Raw genomic sequence first — 20,612 nt, 5'->3', positions numbered from 1 at the left:
TACCGTGTATGAGCCTCATCTCCCTTTGGAAGTTGTAATCAATGAAATCTACTTCTATTGAGTATTTAATGAATAGAAACATGTAATCTGAAATGCCAGGCAATAGCATTGATCAGAATGGTATCCTTGCATGAATGAGTGGTCCAAACACAAGTCCTGTATTCACAGCACTAATGGTGATGTACACAAGAGTTTTTCTGACTGCCTTTTTCTGCCCCAATTTTACAGAAAATCAGACATGATACATTGACAGCGTTTGGAAATAAACTTTGGCAATAAGATGGAAGCATAAAACTCAAGACTTTAAACCAAACCAGAAATGGCTCATGAGTATTGAAACAAGAGACTGAAGAGCCTCCAACACGTCCGTGTGAGCAGTGGAAAAGGAGCAATTACCATGGTAACACTAATAACAGAAAAGCTGCAGAACCAGAGCTTGGATGATCTGACGTGTAAAACGTACAATATTAATCTGGTAAGGATCTACCAAAATAACGTGTAATAAATGTGAAATGCAAAGTAGATTAAAAGTAACTCGAAACTACATAACCAATTCAAGAATGCAGATCAGCCAGAATTCAGCTGTTTAAATTAGGTCTGGTTTGCAAGGTGGGTGAGAGTTTTAAGGGGAAGAAGTGAAACTTCATTGTATGGTCCTTCTTGATGTGATGCTTTATTGTTTTAATAACCTTTTTAACATTACAGCTTAATTTTAAAACATTAGTGAAAATCCTGTTCTCTTCACAAAATAAAGTGTTCTAATAACTGAGAATTATTATCAAAACTTCTGAGGATTCCTCTTTCCTTAAGAAACCCCACAAGTACTGGTATGTGGTGAAGTTTTCTTCACTTCCTACAGCCAGGTACTTGATATCTGACAAAAATCAGTGACTACCATGTAGGTAACTATCAGGCAGAAGGAGAACAGGTCATCAGGTAAATACAGTCGAACTGGAAGTCGAGTTACTACCAGGCTGTTGGTCATGCTAGTCCTTGCTTTGTCTGTGTGTCAGATGCCTGGTGCTCTGAAAAGTTTTGTAATATTTACTGGCTTGTTTTCTGCTGGTTTAATCTGTGGGTTTCTGGTGTCATTCAAGCATGCTATTCACATGCTAAGGAATCTATTCACATTTCACTTGTGAAATGAGATATTATCTGCTCTAGAGTGTGCCCACTTGAGAGCCCTGACGCCGTATTCTTCATGTAGTGTACTAGCCCTGTTTCATTGACTAATTGCAGTGGCACCCTTCTGTAGGTCAAACTTTAGGGTACCAATGGGACACCAAAAAATTACTGTGACTAAACATTGAAGTGTTGTTCAGCTCTACCCCTATTATGTAGAAAAAAACTAATAAATAATGCAAGCATTGAACCTGAAGCATGTCCAGTTACTTTAACAGTAAGATTCTGCCGCTGTTGTAACTCTATAAGTAGCTGAACTGCTTCTTTATTCCACAGTCACAAACCAGGTGAAGCATATCCTGAATGTGGTGGAGTTTGTGCACAAACACCTGTGATTCTCATGTGTGAAGTGCTTGACCCTTTTGTCCAATACTTTGCCCAGTAAGGATGTCTGATAAGTAAACATGAAAAATAAAATTGTTTGATTAAAACTATAACAGGTCCATTCAGGGTTCTTCTAATTAGTAACTTGTTTTCACCTGCTATGTGCTATTCTTGAAAGGCGGATACAAGGTCTTGGAGTGATGTTCACTCTTAGAAAAGAAGTGCTTGCTCAGCTTGCATTTATTTCAGCCAGCCTGATAGAGCACTTGGGATATGCAGTCTGTAGGAGAACCTGCTGTATTCCTGAATGATGAACTCATCACTTGTAACTCAACTCTGGGTGTAGGTGTGAGCCAATGGTGACCTGTGACCAGTGGCACTGCTTGCCTCTAAACTTATAGTGGCCTCTTTCCAGTTTTTGAGGCACTGAAGTTTCATAAATTTGGGAAATGAGCTGTCCTTTTACTGATAGTCACTGTAGACTTTGGACCAGAGGCTTGTAAGAGCAAAGAAGGATGTATTGCTGCTTTTATACTGTCTGGAGTCTATACAGGAGTGTGTTGGCATGCTGTAATGTGTTGTAGGTTGGCTGCTTTTTATTGCTGTCCTTATCTGTGCTTACAATAAAGCATGAAAAAGAACGAGTGGAGTAGAAAACGGCAGATGATGTCTTATCAGTGGTTTTGTCCTCACCCTTCTCCTGTTCCTCCCTTCCTTTAGCCCATCAAGTAATTGGTTTTGTAAATGCTTTAGTTCTTGCAGAAAAATGGGTTCTGAGGCCAGGGACAAGTTCTGGTTGTACTCAACGGCAGCTTGGAAAAGCGTGGAAATCACCAAGTGAAGTGTGGAAGTGGAGAAGCAAGTGCGAATAAAAGTGTGCAACCAGGTTGCTCCCTACTAAAATGGATTCATAGGAGCAAATGATGGTTTCTTGACTAAAACATGAACCTAAGATAATACTTTTTTTCCATTAGTAAAGACAACTGCTAATTTTAATAAGGGAAAAAGAGCGCTAGTGGGGGTCTTGAATCAGCTCTAGCATATTTAGACTTTTTTGCAAGCGTTCAGGCAAATGCTGTAGTTTCTTCAATCAGGAACAGCAATTTAGAGCAATTCTGAAATGGTCTTGCCTGTACCCTTCACCGTGTGGTGAATTACCTTGTGAACTGAGTGAGGATTAAGACTAACCTTGCTTGTCCAGGTTAACGTTGACCCTTATCAGTTTCATGATGCCTTTCCCAGTGCATCTGCACAAGTGCTCGTCTTGGCACAAGTAGATAAAATAGCTGGAGAGCAGCTATTCTGTAATACAGCTCATAAATGAGAGTTATAAAAGAAAGAACAGCTCTTTCAAAGCTATTTACTTTCCAGCTAGCCAAGCTGGGCATAAAGACAACACATATAGGACATAGTACAGTTTTTAATTTGTGTAAGCTGTATAGTGACCAAGTGCTGTTCTTTACCTGTTGTCTGGGTATGTTGTAAAATACTGGCTCTGGCTTCTTTTACTGCTCTGTTAAACAACGTGCTAACTTTTCCAGGCTGGTATAATTCATTTGGCCAGTGCACACTCAGTTACATTGTGCAGTCTTGTGCTGCATCTGCCTTCAGAGAAAAACCCCAAATTACTGGGTTTTCTGCCATAGAAGCAGGAAGGTTGTCTACTGCTTCTCCTCACTGCTTCCTATCTAGTCATATTTGGAGGATATGTGGTAGAGAGAGAGGTATGGCATGGCCTATTCGAACAACAAAAGTCTCATCTGTGTGGTGGTGGTGAAATTAGCACTCGAATAATAAATGGTGGCTTTTCTGTGATTTAGGAAGGATACTGATAATTTGAAGGAACCTGTATGTACTTGGAAACTGGAGAAAATCTATTGAAATTAAAGAATTTCATTTTAAAATTATGAAGATCAAGAAGTCATTCTGAGAATAATGAGGAGGATAGCAGAGGCTATGAAGTTCTTAATATAGATTGATGTGTATGTAAAAAAAAATAGCCAGGAATTATTTTGCTAGCAAAAGCCCAGCTAACAAAAGAACTCTTTTTAAAGTTAGTACTATAAGTTATAGTTCATTCTCAGTCTCACTTGCATGCTTCTCCCATTGACTCAAGACTAGGTGTTTCTTTCAGTGGATATTTTAATGAAAGAGCAGCTGCTAAGACTCAGTGCTGCAAGTTTCAGTTGCTTTACTGTCCTAAATGTCATAGCATGCAATTCCTTGCCTTTTGAGCACAGTCTCTCCAAACTCACAAAATTAGTTCTTGTTTTGAACAAGCATTTCAAAATAGGTCTAATTTCTTGCACAAATTAATTAATTCCAACCTTAGATGAAACTTGTAGTCTCATTGTTCTGTGTGTCTCTATCTATCTTAAAATGTGGGTTTTTTTTGTTTCCCAGAAAGCTCTCAAGAGGCATCAGATCTTGGTGTTTTGGTTTTTTGTTTGTTTGTTGTTTTTTTTCTTGTGGGTTTGTTTAACACTATTAAAACAGCAGTAGTTGGAAGATGGATGTGCATGACCTCTTGAGTTTCTTCTTCAAGGAAAATGACCTTGCTGAATAATTTGGCCTTATTCTAAGGAAGATTTCCTTCACACAGAGGGCAGCAGACTTCCTTGTCAAGGTCTTTCAATTGCAATCTCTTTTCTAGTGTAGTCATAAAAAACAAAGCAGCTCTTCATTCAGGAAGCTTCAGGTAGATCAGAGCACAAGGAGAATCAATGGGGGAAGGCAGAGCACAGCCAGCCCGGGAGAGCTGATAAACTGGTTCAGTGCCCTGGTACGGTAATATCTCATGGGACTTCTGCCATGTGCTGTGTAGATAAAGAGATCCTCCCTCCTATAAACCATTTACAGCCTGATACAATCTACTCAAGTTTGGACTTCCAGACATCATTAAAATACCCTACCAGATAGTGGTTCCAAGTATTTTAGTTTCAGTTACAGAAAGCTACTTGTACATCATAAAGGGGGATTCTTACTCTCCCCATAGTCACTCCTTATTTCAGTGGCTTGAGCTTTTACTGGAGCTAGTGCAGCTCACTGGCCCTTTTTTTGCATATAATGTCATGTGTGACATGCTTAGTGGGGGGTTTTGGGCTGAATCTCCAAAGAATTAGCACATTTTTGTAAGTTAGCAAGATTCTGTGTAAATGGTAGCTCGTCACTGTAATATGTCTGCTTTGTCATAGGACTGAGCACTGGCGTCACTAGAAGCTGATCTGAAATATCTCGAAGGATGGGGTTTCCACGTTAGAGAACATTACAGTAGTTCTCTGTAGTACAGATAACTCTGTGTGGATGGGGTCCCACTTTTTCCATGCCCCACTTGAAAAATGCTTTCAGTGCTTTGCAGCTGTGAGCGATGCAGTAGTTCAGTCTACCTGATGGAAAAACTTTTTAAGGTGGTTAAAGTGCAGGTGGTGAAATGACTCAGACATTCACAGAGAACTTTGTTAAAGATGTATTTGGCTGAAAAATATTTCTATAAAAAAAAAGACCAGTCTAATAATTGCCACATGGGATCGGCCTTGAGGTTCTCTTTCTTTGAAGCATTGAAGACCTTAGCCTGTGCAAATTGTCTTTTAAACATCCCTAATTATTGTGTTATGATTAAGTCCTTATTGTTATTTTCCAAGTGATTAAAGATACATCAGCTTTCTGACACAGAATTCTGTTCCAAAAAATGTGTTTTCCTTAGCTACTGTCTGATAGTTGAATGGGTTGGTGTTGCCTTTCATTTGGAGAAAACTAGGGAGAGCAGAATTTGCTGAAAAAACTTATCTTTAGGCCTCTAATGTGTTATTTTTCCTTTAGGGACAGCTGAAATGTAACTGTTACTGTTATCTTAATGTGCTCTCATGTTCTATATGATACCTTAGTAGCTGTGTAGAGTAAACAGTTGATACTAGCTTTTAAAATGTGTGTACTCTATCACTGGGAGCTGCAGTTAGGAAAAGCTAACTAGTCCAAGTGAGTGCTGCTCCTGCTGTCAAGGTGCTGCCTTCAGATGGTTTGAGTAGAGCTGAGTAACTGCAGATCTGATAGAAATTCAAACTTGGGGTTCTGCTGTTAACTTAAAGTAGCCTTCTTTAAAAGGAAATTATAAATGCATCTACAGGTACAAGTGTATAGTAAAAAATCAATGGTTTGTCTTATATGCAGGTGTTGATAAAAGAACAACACCAAAAATCTGATTGTTGTCCTATCCTTTCATCTGTTCCATTATTTCCTACCTTTTAAAACAGTAATACCAAGGGAATATTACTGTAGCTTAGCGTTTGTATCTTACGTGTGGGGTTCAAGGATCTAAAGTTGTCACTAGCACTCCATGTGTTGCTGTACAGCAAGAAAAAAGCTTTGTAGCCCAAGGATGTTTGTTTAAAAATTGCCTTTGTATCTGGAAAGGAAGCGTATGTACAATGCTATCTTCTTTGGCTATACACAGAAAACAATGTTCACAGAAAGTGTGGTGTTCTTTTAAAGCAATCTTCCTCTCCATCCTGAGGTGGTGATGAGGGAATAAATAATGGCCCTTGGGCTCTGGTGGAGCTTTGAGCCATTTATTTATAGCTCCTCTTCAGGAGGCTGGGTAGCAAGCTCTACTCTTTGTCTGAAAAATGTAGACTACTTGAGAATGCTTTTGTAGTCATGTTTTTTAGGTAAAATCAGTTAAGAAAATAGAAAACATTCTGCATACAAACTTGCCTTGCTGTGCAGATGCTACTGATAAAGCTTAATTGTAAATTCGGAAGCCCTTTACACACAAACTGTTTTAAGCATTGCTTTTACATTGCTTTTGAGTAGTGAACCATCACCAATAAACTGATTTAATAAACTGTCAGTCTGCAAAACGTGATTTTTTTTTTGTCTAGGAAAGATCTTTTTTTAATGGCTTTTGTACTTTAAGAACTAAGAAAATGTTTTGTTACACTGATTCTTAAAATGTAAAATACCAGTCAAGTCTGATTTGGCAGTGGTCGTTCTGGGGACCTTTAAGGGTTTGTGTACTTAATTTAGATAAAGCTATTCCCGTTTCTTAGTTTAAGATGAAGTGTTCTGCTTTTTACTCTTAAGATGGACAATGGAAACCCGACTGTCAGGCTGTAATTTCCTCTCCACTGAAAGAAGAATAGAATCAAAGGTTTTTCATTAAGGGTGAATTATCACTCTCAATTTTGCAATTAATTTATATGGGGTAATGTTGCAACTCTTGGAACAGTTTGGCTCTTAGCAATATATCAGAAACCACTACAGATCCTTAGATGCCAGAGATTTTGTTTGTAAGGATCAGCTGTTCAGGAATTTCTTCAGGATACCCAGCAAAACCCCGGCATTTTAGAGACGTTGCTAAATGCACTTATAGGGAAACTGAAAACTGCATGCAGTTTCCTTGAGGTGTACGCTCTTTCGCACAGCTAAAACTTCTTTTTTCTGATTAATTTCAGTACTCATCTGAGAAGCTGAACAAAAGTGGCAGCTTGTTCCCTTTCGAAATCAACGGTAAGTTCTTCAGAAACCCTAGTTGTGTTTTACTGAGGTAATTGGTATAGCAAGCAGCCTTTCTTTTGTAAATAAGGTGAGGGGGATGGAGCAGGCTGTTGTAGAGCCTGCTGGTTTAAGCTGGTCTTTGAACAATACTGGGAATAGCTGGTTGTTAGTTTTGTACTTGTGATCTGCTTTGCATAGTAAAAGCCCTTGTAACACACTTTTTTCCTGTTCAGTATCTGCTATGGTGTACAGAAGCCCAGCGATGCTGTTTTTCATGCCAAACATCTCTTCAGGTTCCTCAGCTGGCAGAAAGCTCTCACATCTTTACACACCTTGTTACATGCTTTGCCACATAGAATATCCAGCTTGATGCAAACCATAAGCTGAAGTTCAGTGCCTTCATATCAGTGTTATTTGACTTTTTTCCCCTTTGGCCCTGTTAAAATAAGAGTGAACTGTATCTAGCAAAAAAGAAAAATGCCAGTTATTGAGTTGTAAACTTCTGTACTTGTTTAGAAAGGGCTGGACTTGAAATTTTGCATGTTCTGTTGTGTCTAAGTTTGGAGGATTTTTATTTATTCGGTAGGTTTCCCCGTAAAATGCGAATCTTGATTTGTGCAAAGTTTCAAAGGGAAACAGCATTTTATCTTAAATGCCATTACCATGTAAACAGTCAAAACATGTGCAGCTCTTGACTTTCTTTTTTTTACAGCAAACTTTAAACCAACCTCCCAGCCTGGGAGAAAGCTTCCTAAGGATTTTTAAAAATCAGGCCAATCCAAGCTAGGAAATTGTCCTACAGTAGATGCCAGGAGTTTCAAACATTATCTGGATCCCATTGTGTTGGCTTTTTTCCTTGCATTGAATTATGGATGGTCCCTGCCTTGAAGAGCTTACATGCTTAAGGCAAAGCACAGTATGTGGTTGTACCCATCTGAAAGAATGGAGGAGGAAGGACAGAGGAATTCTAATAAAACATGTTGTTTGAATAGGCCAGCTGTCTGCACAGTTAAATGATTTTGAGACAATAGGGTGTTCTTTAAATAAGATCCAAATAAACAGGATAATCCATGACATACTTCGGGCATGGAACATGTACAGCTATTTGGGTTTGCAACTTTTAAAGCTACTCAGCAAATCTTTTATCTGTTGATTACTCTAAGACTTAGTTTAGATAGCCAACTACAAGAATATACAAGTATTTAATTTTTAGGCTATATCTGGGTTTTTAAATTAGTCATAGGTAAGAACTTGGTATTTTAAATATTCTTTCTTTTAAAGCTGGGATAAGTGAAACGTTCTTTGCTAATTGGTTTAAATTAGCAAATTTTCTAACCAAGCATGAAGCACTGTTAACCGGCCAACAGTTTTGCTGCTTTTCAATTTGCAAATCCAAAGTCTGCTGTAGTTCTTCTTACACTTCATTGTATAATGTGGAGGAACAGCTGTAAAATGTGCAGAATGTTCTCAAAGAAATACTTCACAAAAGAGTGAGAGGCTTCGCTGTCAAACTGCTTTTAACCCAGCATTGCCACTTCAGATGAGAAGTTGTGCACTATGGGTTATGTCTGTATTCACAGTAAGACTTGCAGGAGGTTCTTAAGGGATACTCGCTTTATTTTAGGCATTGAATTATTTTTTCACCCTTTCTGCAATTAGAATATGAGCAAAAAAGGAAGCAATCTGCAGTCTGATTTAACTTTACTCTTTCTAATTTTAAGTAAAGCTTTTCACACCACAGAATGCAAACGCCCATCTCCCAAACTTTTCTTTAGTAAAGTGTTCTTACTAGAAAAGCATAACAGCCAAATGAAGGACAGCATTCTGAAGAGATTATCCTGCTCTTTTATTAATGAAAATGTAATTCCCTGGTGGGTTTTTACATTACTTTTTAATTCATTTTGATTGTACCTTAGGTTATTCATTGTTACAGGTTTTACTTGTGGTATGTGCTATTAACCAGAAAGCTGCCTGTGTTGCTTGCTAATCTTTCAGTATATAGGAAGAAGTTTTAACAAGGTACATGTACACTGGAGTGCCTGGATTGGCTCCTAAAATACTTTGGTCTTCATGTTTTTGGAATTTTCTACTTTTTAAAAAAATGACTATGTAATAACTACAGTGTGAAATTTTGATTAAGAGCTGGATATTTGTGGCTCATCCTTCTAAGCTTGAGTGTGATTCATGGTTTTACATTAAGCTTAAATTACATTAAGTTTAAATGAATTGTGTATTTTTCCTTTGCATCTTTCACTGAGATATCTCTTTTTGTTTTCAGAAGAGAGTCCTTGGAAAGCTTTAAATGGGGGTTGCCCAATTCAGACTGACACAACAAGGAATTCAGCTTACCCTTTCCCAGTGTGCCCATTCAGCACCAATGCTGCCAATAATGGCAGTCTGCAGTGGCAGCAGGAACCTTCCAGTACGTCAATAGTGTCAGGATGGATCAGCGAATTAAACCTTAATGAAAACTCGGGTCAGCCCTTGGCACCGCCAACAAAACGCCACTGCAGGTCCCTCTCGGAGCCGGATGAGCTGGCTCGCTGCCGGTCACCCTGGAAGCCCGGCAACTCCAAGGTTTGGACTCCTGTGTCAAAGAGACGGTGTAACAGTGGTGGCAGCGCTACCTTGCAACGCTGCAACAGTCATGGAAGTGCAACCTTGCAGAGAAGCACAAGCATCAGTCTGCCACAAAACATACTGTCGCTAAATAACGTCTTCACCATCACCAGCTTCAACACATCACCAGTACCCAGACCTTCCTCTGCCAGCAGCGGGTTTGTGGACAGTAGCGAGGGAAGCACAAGCTCGAGTACCCGCTGGAATTCGGGAGGCCCTTGTGACTTTAACCCAAGGCGCCGCCTCTCCCTCTCCCAGGAGCACATCACCGAGACAGGAAATCTCTTGCCTTCAGCCAACAGCACTCCCACCTCCACACCCGAGCTCAGCCGGCGACAGGGCTTGTTGAGATGCCGCTCGCAGCCTTGCGTGCTGAATGAAAAGAAAAGCCGGCTAAAGCGCAGACGGGAGGAGGACGTACGATGGAACAGGCCATCGTTAGACTTTTTTAAAATGACACGGGTGAGATTTTACTTTCCTCAGTGTGTGAAGGGAGCTGTTGCAGAAAGCCATTTCTAGATAAACTGAACTAATTTGTAGTTATTACAGGTTTGCTTCCAGTTTAGTACCGATGCATTAACTTCAGCAGTACAGCAGGCTTCTTATACTTGCCAGTGCTATACACCATAGCAACTCACTTTTTGCTCCCAAAACCCAGTTTTTGAAGACCAGTCTACTAGATCCAAAAGCTATGAAAAGATACATGAAGAAAAGGCCAAAGAAAAATGGCTTATTTTTAAAATGCAAGGAAGCCATGGGGAAGAGGGTTAGATAGGGTAGCAAAAATGTCATACCACTGTTACCTGAGAATAGCGTACAGTGATTTCTGAGTCATCTTGGTGCGAATCTGTCTGGTTAAGCCTTCCCTTGCAGTTTGACTAATTCCATAAAGCCAAATAAGAGCAAGCAACCCCCTGTATAAATGAATTAACTAAAAAAATTGGCTAATAAGCAGTCAGAAATGGAAAGTGTTCTAATACAGCAACAGATGTTCCAGTTCAATGGAGAAGTGTTTTACTCCAATTACTCAGAGTTCTACCTCCCTCTTCATGGGAAAGTAAAAGTGCTGATTTAAAAAACCTATAAACTTCAACTTATTACTTTGCATGTAATACAAATGCACGTACACAGCTCATTTTTCAAAGATTGTGTCCACAGAGGCAAACCCTTACTGTTCTAGATATGACTGGACTCTGTTCTGAGTTTTGGTTAAGATGCAAGTTTACTGGTTTGCTAATCACATCTAACCTGTTTCTCTGTCTTAATCGCTGCTCAAATTAGTTTGCTAATCTACTCCAGAAATATTGGTAGACTTGCCTTTCAACTGCCTCTGTGGTCTAATGCAGGTTTCTTTATCTAAACTGAAGGTAAAATTTGAAACCTGCTCCATTCTTGGCTAGACTTGCTGCTTGCGCTCTTCAGGCTCTAGAGGTGAGATGGAATATTTCAGATTGGCAGAATTGTTTCCTTTGTTTGGATGTTACACCTTCTCAATAATCCATATAATAGTGTGTAAGGAGCAGACCTGATATAACCCATGTCTGCAGAAGGCTTTTTAGTTATTTAGACTTGCTGCTGAATTGAAGAGTGCATGAAAATAATATTCAGCCAGTCTTGATCACTTTTTCCTGTAACACCTATTCTGAAATGATGTTTTTGTGGTTAGCTGAGTGCTTTATGCAGCAGAGTTTGTTCTGCTGGGGTTTTTTCAGCCGTTTGAGTAGAATCTTCCAATAAAGATACTCCTGTATATTTAATCAAAGGCACAAAGTATAGTTTGAAAATACATCAGCTTTCAAACATGCGAAATGTTGATGAAAACATCTGTTTAATAACTAGGCAAATACAGAAGACATTTGACGTCAAAATTGAATTAGGTTTCCCAGAAATGTTGGAGATTTTTAGGATGACGGCTTGCTTACCCATTATGTTGTTAGAAGTCGTATTTCTTCATAGTTTTCCTTCTCCCCATGCCTCAAATCCTGCCAAATGCATTTACTTTCACACTTATATTGTGGTCCTAAACACAGCTCTCTAAACTTAAACAAAATTACTGCTGTGCAAAATGATTTTGAGCTAATACTACAGAAGACTGTTTTGAAGTGTCATAGAAGGAGATGTGGATGTGTCCTATATCTGCATAAAGCTCAGTGAAGATCAGGACTATGATAAGGGGAAGTTCAGCAAGACCTCTCTTTCATGTGTTTTGATGCCTCTGTATTGTTTCCAAAAATACTTTTTCTGTGATTTCGGATTCACTTCTAAGTCAGTTTATGAAAGACCCATGTTAAAAACGGGTTCTTCTAAGGATTTTTGTTCTAAGCTTTCTTGCAATTTTTTTGATGGCCTCAAATCTTCCTAAAAAGCTGAACTTAACAAATTTGTGCTCAAAACCAAGTCAGTAATTAGATAATTAATATTGCTTGTGAAGAAGTTAAGTCCTAGTTGACCCATGTTGTGATGGATCTGTAGGGGCTGGGACTTGCTTTATGTAGTGGTGGGGTGTTGGAGCTACAGCAGTGTGAAAAGGGGAGTTTTGGGTTTGCAGCCACTTCTCCCAGTGCTCTGGAGTCCTGAGAGGCTAGCATTGAAACACCTACCTGAGCTGCTCAGGGTTTCTCAGCTGGGAATTCTCTCAGATCAGTATTTATCAGAACTAAGTGATTTATGTACTTTAACCTGGAGCAAGCGCTGCTTGAAGTTCTTGAGTAGCTTTATGTTTGGGTGGAGCTTTAGAGGGAGGAGGGGATGAAAAGTGGTTTTGATTTGATTTTTCCCTTTTTTTTTCCCCCATTGGTGAACTCTTTTTTTGCTGAGTTCTGGAAAATGTACTGAGTTGATGCAAATTAGTAGGGACTGAAGCAGCTAAATATAAGTGTTAGAAAATCAGAAGTCTAATTCTGAAAGCAGAGTTCCCGTTGACATTGATTTTTAAACTTAGAGCTCACAGGTGAGTAAATTCAGATTATTAATATATCCTTATCTGTCCTTAGTTTCCATACTTCTTCATGGCTGGCTCCTTCCATTTTTGCCCCTTTAATATTCTAATTTGTGCCTTTATTTAAAAGAAGGAAAGAAGTTGGGCAGCTCTTAACACCATAAACTGTTTCTTTCTATATACCATGATTTTATTTTCTTCCACACACCTTCACACTTTACTGTGCTTGCCCTCTGGTTTAGATTTTATGCCCTCTTGGAACAGAATATGCCAGATCTTCAGTTCTCATGGGAAAAACTACATTAATAGTCAGTATAGTGAGTAATTCACTTAGGTAGAAATAGAGATGATCAGGCAGACTGCTGTACACATGGTGCTAAATTCTGGAAGGATCTTTTTCTGGACTTGAAGCTGAAAATACAGACTTGTGAAACTTCAGACCTTCTAGAACATGAAGACAGCTGTAAAAACAAGTGGAAAAGGAAATGGTAACAAAATATCATAGCTGTTTTCGGCCCCTGAGGACTCAAAGTGTCTTTCTCCATTTGGTTATGCATGCGAGCATAGTTGTATGGGTTGGAGAACAGCAAAACCCAGTGTCTGTGTCTGCTTAGTATTTATTCACTGTTGCCCAAATCAGAAGCTGGCTCCAGCGAGGGGTGTGGGTGTTCACTGCAATGGTTATCTGGTATTTCAGGATGGCTCTGCTTGGCAAAGAGCCTCTTTAGACTTGGGCTCTTCTGCAGCTACGAAACTCTATCACAGAGACTGCCACAGAATAAAGGTGGCATTTAGGCTGGTAACTGCAGTAGGAGGATCAAAATGTTTCTTTACTGAAGAGGAAACTGCTGAGCTGTTTTCCAGTGTTCTGCTTCATGAATTATGTCAGTCGATCCTGAGGTGAGACGGCAACAGCCAAGAGGTTGCACGTGTATTTTAGTGCCTAAGCAAGTTTTATTGTGACAGTGAGATTTTATTCTGTTTCAGATCAAACACCACACTGTAGTTTGAAGTCTTTCTGGTGTTTAACATTCTTGTCCTGTTCCTCCCTCAGTGCTGTGGCATAGAATTGCCAAAAAAAAAAAAAATCTTGGTATCATGCTTAAAAAAAATCCCCAAACTTCTTTAATGTGGTCTTTGGTCTGTTTAAATACTTAATATGAAATAGCTGGCTTTACTCAAGTAAGGAGTACTTTCAACTCTTCAGTGCTATGGCATCTCATTCACTAACATTAGGTTAGATAGACAGCATGATGAAATGGTGAAGGAACCTGGGGACTGAAGTTGTGGTTTCCTTGCACAGGGTGCTTCTGCCTGCTTAGAAATGCTTTAAAGTCACCTGGATTTCACACCAGTGGATTTTCTTGGTACTGAGTGCCACACCAGGTCAGGTCAAGCTCTGTGGCCTGGCACCCTGCCTGGCAGGGAGCAGCTGCTCTGAGGCCTGCAGGAGCAATGGATGTGAAATGTGATATTTCCTCCTGCACCGTGGTCTGGCTTCTGCTGCTTTGCATCAGTGGTTCAAACTGATAACTACCAATGGATCTGTTTTCCGTTGATAATCTGATTTTTTTTTAAACCCTTTATCTCAGACCTCCGCAATATTCCACATCCTCATCTTCTCCAAACACCCTAATGCCCGATTTATTTTCTTTTGTGGAGTTTAAGGTCTTGAATCAGCAAAACACTTGGGTAACTTTGATCCTTAAAGTAAATTGAGCTTAAACTGTATCCGTTTTATGGTTCTTGACTTTATACTTCAGGTCACAGTGGTGTAGTGGCCTTGTGGATCTATATAGCAAGGAGGGCTTCTCACAGAAGATAGCATCCGAGTCGTAAAGATGTGTCAACTCTGACAAAAATAAGACTAGCATCACTTGGGTGTGAGCATCACCTAGAAGGACTGGTTGGTAGTGACTTCCACAGCAGTTTAAAAACACACACAAAGTGAGGATGAATGGTGGGAGTGGATATATTTCCCTGAAGGACGTGAGGAGGCAGCAGTATTTTTTGAAGGTCAGAACACATCAGGAGAGCTGTGACTGAACCAAGAGCAGATGACCTCTACTCTTCCTGCAGAGGCTTTCTTAGTAACTCCTGATCTCTCTTGTAGAACCTCTGCATCTGCTTGCTTGAATTTTACTTTGGCTGGGCCTGTTGGCAGAAGCCAATGTGAATAGGTACAAGGGTGAAATTTGTTACAAATTATTTTATTTAAGTATCTAAACCAGAATAACAAGCTTGTGGTTGTTATCAGAGAACTCTTAAGCATTCATTTTGTTTTGTTACTCTTTAAGGTCAGTGTAATGGTCAGTATCTCCACAGGAAGATGAAGTAGCCGTGCTGTGGCCTCATTGGGCAACTCGGAAGCAGTCTCCTTGATTCTTTGTTGTAACATCATCAAAGTGAGCAAATCTATTGTTACTATATGTAACAGAGCATACCTGGAAACTTTCTAGACAACAAGAACTAAGTAGATTAATGTTCCCAAGTGCACATGCAGTGTTACTGCTCTAAGTAGAACTCAAGCACGGACATAGAAAAGAGTATCACGCGCACGAGTAGCGTAGTGAAGTAGCCGCTCATTGCATTAGGCTTTCTTCAGGGCTGCTGTTTCAGCATGTGCAAGGTAAAGCAGTGATCTCAGGAGTCCCTGACAACGCCAGGAGGGTAACCTGTGAGTCAAGCCTGCACTGGCTAAAGTAGGTTAAGTACTGGCTCATGAAGTTCGTTTAGATTGTGGTTCTCTAAATAGTAAGCATGTTGCTTTAAATAGTTTGAGATGCTTATGTAAAGCTTGTCTCTTATAGCCTCCTGTCAAAATGGGAACAAAAAGGTTATTTGGGGTAGATGTATTTTCTGCTTGTGGATATGGTTAAGTCAGCAAAGGCTGTTCTCTTTCTAGTGCACTACACTTGTGTAGTGTGATTTGGCGAAGATATTTAATACAACCGGGAGTCTTAATCACTTAAGCTCTTCTGGTACTCTTACAAAAGGATGTAGTACAGCATCTCTTGGTCAGAATATATGTATTGAGAGAGAGAGAGAGAAAGATATCTATCTGGGTTTTTTTTCTACCTGTGGATAATACTTTGCAATTCAGTGATGCATTGATGTGCACCGATGCTTCCCAGATAAAATAGATGGTAGATGTCCTTGCACTCTATGGGGGTATCTTCTGCTTCAGGGCACCCTTGATGCCCTTGGCTTTTGGAATATGGCTTGCGGAAAATACGATACAGATGAACTATGTGTAGTGAAGGATTGGACTGCAGTTGATTTGGTTTAGTAAAATAGTAGCAAATGTAAATATGCAACATAATTAAGTTACTGGTCAGTTTCCCTTTGTATAGCATTGAGATCCAAAAAGAAAAACTGTGAATGAAGCAGTTGAGCCAGGGACAGAATTTTAGTTCTTGTTTGAAAATGTAACACCTATTTTTAGGGGAGCCTGTAACTTCACATTTGAAAAACAGAGCTAGTCCTGGCCTGCCTTTGCTTTGAAAAACAGTTCTGGGGCCTCTTTATCTCATTTTACTTTATTTTTCTTCTCATGGTAGTAATTCTCATACATGATCGTAAACCAAGAAGGTAAAAGGTAAGATGATTTGTGTTTCAAAAGGCATGAAGTAATTTAAGCTCAGCAGTCAATGGCCTTGTTCAGAGGAAGGGAGCTGGGTATCAGAATTGTCCAACCAAGTAAATCAGTGGTTTAAATAACTTCCATCTGCTAGAAACTGGTCAAGCTATTATATTTATTCACTGCAAATGAGTTGAGAAGGCAGAGAATTGCTAAAATCTGGAAAAGCTGCTCTTGGAGAGGAGCAGGGATGTGCAGGGTTGGAATGGTTTCCTCAGGTGCCTGCTCCCCTGTGGCATTTCTGACAGGGAGAGACTTTCTGAGGACTCTTCAGTGGTGGCCAATGATGGTCCCAGCACCACTGCCATGAGTGAAATGGCACCAATATTCTTGAATTCTTTGCACCTGTCTCTGCACAGCAGATGTCTGGTAAACTTCCAAGTATTTTTGACTTGGATTGTAAATTAAATTGGTTTCTTTGAAGTTGAGCAACAAGTATCTGCTATGTCGTGTGATTATGACTCCCGTATCCTTGAATTAAATGAAAAATAATGTACGGCAGTTTGAGTTGAAGTTTGTGTGGGTGACTGTATTTGGCTTACTATCAATCTGTAAAAACCAGTTGTGGAAATTATGGGTGAGGAAAGATGTTTTAAATCATCCTGTCTAATTCTGTTGATGCATGATTACTTCCCAATATATATATATTTTTATAGTATTTGATCCACTACAACCTTTTAAATACCTCCAGGGATGTGGTTTCCTTAGGAGATAAAGAGCCTTTTGTGGGAAGCAAAGGCAGTTTTGCTTAAGCTATAGAATTCACTCGGACTCACTTAAGATAGTGGAATGTATTTTTGGATCTCTTGTCTACCGCCATGATAACAAATAATATTTTATGGCAATAAGACTTTAAGCTTCCTGGTCCTCTGATTAATGAAAATATATGAGCTCTCTTAGTCTAGTTGAAAACAACTTCTGCGTGAGTGGAAGGAGCGGTAGCAGATATAGAGAGTAGGAGTCAGTATCCAGTTATTTCTTTCTGTTTTGTGAAAATGTTAGGAATGATTGTGCCTTTTGCCTGCAATATTTTTTCATGAGAATAAGAGGAATTACACATGAGCGGTGGTTTTTGCTGTAAGAAACAACAGTCAGCAAGGTAAAGCATCTTGCAGAGCTTTCTGAGGACTTGAGTAGGACCAGATAAAGTGCTCAGTTAGATCTCCAGTCAAACATTTAGATTATTCCTTTCACTAATAGCTATGTCTCTTAATAATTTAAAGCTCTTCAACATACTACAGTAAAATAGGTTAATCAAAATGAGTAACTTTGTAGAAAGCAATGAACCTTTTCAGTCATTGTAAGTTTTATTTACTCTTCTTTGTGAGATTAGACAGATGTTGCTTCTTGTGTTGAAGTTCTTATGTAAAAAAAAAATAAAAATTAAAAAATACAACTGCTGTTTTCAAAACTTAAAAAAGCAAAAACAAAAAGTTATTCTTTGCCTGTATTGCATCAGAACAAAAAGCCTGCATTCCTGTAAGTGAAGGTGTTCATAACTATTGAGAGGACCTAATCTGCAAACACATTTCAAACCACACAGAAACAACAAACCAACACAACTTTATTCTGTTATAAATGGGTAGCAAGGAGCTTATACAGGAAGGTGTTCAGTTCAAATGGTGTTTTCCTTCTTGAAGATTTCCCAAGTGGAAGGAGCAGTAACTGAACACAGAAGTCAGTGCTGATTTCTGACCTGAGGAAAGCAAACCATTCTCTCCGCTAGCGCTGTGCTTGTACCTGGGGTGTGATCTGTTTGGTCTTCCGTATTTGAATTCACATAGCTTAAATATACCTGTGCTTGTTAGCATTCTTCTAAAGTTCATAATCATGTGTAGCATCTGATGCTTTTCGCTTGCCTTGTCCATTGGTTGAGCAGAAACTTGCTTAAATAGCAGCACTGTTTTCTGGGAGGTATTAAATTGCTTTTATAGAGTATGCATTTGTGGCATAAGTAGTTCATTAAGTTTAAAGTCAGCTTTTTAACCTTGTTAGAACAATGTATTTTCCATTGGACTTTGTTACTGTCTGACAATCAGTTGTGGGTTTGGATTTTGTCATTTCAGGCGTAGTTTTATGGTGCTCTCTTATCCTTTAAACCTAAATAGATGAACTGCACATCTGTTGTGTGAAAGTAATGTAGGAAGACTCTAAATTTTCCTATTTCAGGAGTGACTTTGTTAACATAACATCAGTTAAAAGACTTATCTATAATTACTTAGTTCTTACTAACACTGTGGTGTTTGAAAACTGATGTTTGTTTTCTATAAGCAAGTTTACCTCATCCCTTCCTAGATGGTCTTTAATATGAAGTGTTTTAAAATTTTGATGTATCTGAGTATTATCCTTAATAAGTAACAAAGCAATATAACACTAAGTTTTAATTTCTTTTAATAAGTTTTGACACTGTCCCAGGTAAAATTGGAATTATTCTTGTATGAAGATGTGAGTCTTACTCCTGAGTGTGTGCAGCATTGCTGAAAGCCAGCCTTTGTGCCATGACTGACTCAAGGGCAGGTTAGGGAATGAATGTTGGGGGAGCTCTTACTATCGATGAGGAGGTACAGAGGGTTAAGTGTGGTTTTTAGTTCTTTAGCGTGCTATGATGAGCTCTTGTGGAAGTGAGGAAAGTGTCTCGGGTCCTAAAATGAAGCAAGATCTTCGATTATACCATTCTTTCAGAGGGGAGGTAAACATTGTGTAAACCTTGCCAAAACTTGGCTGTAAGAAAGGCAGGTCAGGTTATAACTTAATTTGACAGTGAATCTCATAAGTCTCAGGGTGCCAGATGGTGCTATGGTGTGTCGCTGCTGAACTGCCTTGTCTGAGCTTTTCATGTCAAACTTGTGGGCTTTATCCAAGTGCATATAAGTAACGTGTAACTCAGCCCAAAATGGGGAAAAAGAAATGCTGTGGATTTAATTGTCAGAGACGCTGCCCAGTGGAATTAATTTTCCTTTTGAACAGCCTGTGTGAACCTTTATGCTTGCAATACGTGTAGCTGATTGTGTAAGCTGTAAGGGTTTCCTGGCAGCACAAGGGTAACTTAAGAGTGCAGTTGTTATGAAAGCAAGATGTAGGAGACTGTTTAGCAGCAGAGTGGGTTGATGAGTTTGGATCCTCTTTGCTTGATAGTACATGTTGAGGCCAGCAAATTAAACTGGGAAGGATGCCTATTTTTTAAGGTTTGCAGCATTTCTATTTTTCCTCAAATACCCAATTTTTCACTAAGTAAAAACATTTCTGATGGCAGCTAATGTTTGTTATATCAGTTTCTTGAACTTTGTGAACAGTTACACAGTTCAATGCAGCTGAAAAGGTTGCATGCTTAAATAGAAAATGAGACGCTGAAACTGGACTTCTTGTCAACTTCCTCCAAATTCTTTTTGAATCTGGGATGTAATTGAGACTCTCCTCTGCCCCATTCAGCAGAGTGCTTATATGGGAACTTGAATTCACCTTTTCCATTAAGTTACACAAAGGAAAAACTATTAAACAGTGTTAAACTCTGAATTTTCCTTGTTCTGAGTTACAGACCCTGCTTCATCACTCCCATTAGTTTTCTTACATTTATCTGTCTTGTTATGTAGATGAAGATGTGTTAACGACATTCTTTTCGAATCCACTCTTGTATAATTTTAAGTGGGTTCTCCAAACATTTGTATTCTTATGTTGGTATTTTGATGTTAAACGAATGCCAGTGTGCAAGGCATTGGTGATGTGTTATCTTCTCTAAAGCTGTGTTTTCCTGTGATCATCCTGTAGCATGTTAATGTTGTGCAGTCTGTTTTGAAGTAAGAGTTTTTTTCATTATAGAAACCGCTTTAGTATTTGTTTTTCCCCTTCCTCACTCCCCACCCCTTGCCACCCCTGTGGTTTGAGTTTTGTGTGAGGAGGACTCAGAGGAAGAGAAGCCGAATTCCTTTTCCTTGTTTTCCTTTTTCAAATACAATGGTGATTACAATGTCTGCATGAAACAGGCAATATATTTTGGTAATAATGTTTTGTCTCAAAGCAAGTGAGTCATCTTCTGACTGCCAAGCTTCAGAACATGACAGTCCTTAACAACTTTCCATAAGAGGAAGCAATAACAGATCTGTGGGATGGCTAATGAGTAATATATAATTAGTGTCCTGCTAAGCTTTAGCATCTGACAGGTATTTTGCCTCTTTGTGGGGTGGTATAGAGAGATTTTCTACCCAGTTCATAATTTCATCTAATATATGAAGCCTTCTATATTCTGGTACAAAAGCAACGTGTATTACTCCTTCAAGGTTATCTGTTGGGGGTTTTTTGTGTTCACTGAGTTCTTGTGGGTTTATTCTAGGGCAGCAGATTAAAGTTTAATGTATTAAAGAATAATCATTGGGATTCTATTTTATATATAAATATAAATATATTTATATAAAATATAAA

The 20,612-nt window shown here is 39.0% G+C and overlaps 1 protein-coding gene across 1 annotated transcript; it reads left to right on the top strand.

Moving 5' to 3' along the window:
* Nucleotides 1-211: 211 nt before the first annotated feature.
* Nucleotides 212-10,080, top strand: FAM53A (family with sequence similarity 53, member A; the record flags this gene model as incomplete). Its single annotated transcript, XM_010182006.1, has 3 exons — nt 212-475; nt 6,957-7,011; nt 9,278-10,080. Coding segments are annotated over exons 1-3 (936 nt in total), but the record flags the coding sequence as incomplete, so codon positions are not given.
* Between the last annotated feature and the right edge of the window lie 10,532 nt (nt 10,081-20,612).

This window comes from Mesitornis unicolor, unplaced genomic scaffold, assembly GCF_000695765.1.
Source record: "Mesitornis unicolor isolate BGI_N332 unplaced genomic scaffold, ASM69576v1 scaffold25260, whole genome shotgun sequence".
Taxonomy (NCBI): Eukaryota; Metazoa; Chordata; class Aves; order Mesitornithiformes; family Mesitornithidae; genus Mesitornis; species Mesitornis unicolor.
Note: the sequence above shows the minus strand (reverse complement) of the source record. Positions and strands in the feature narration are given on the sequence as shown.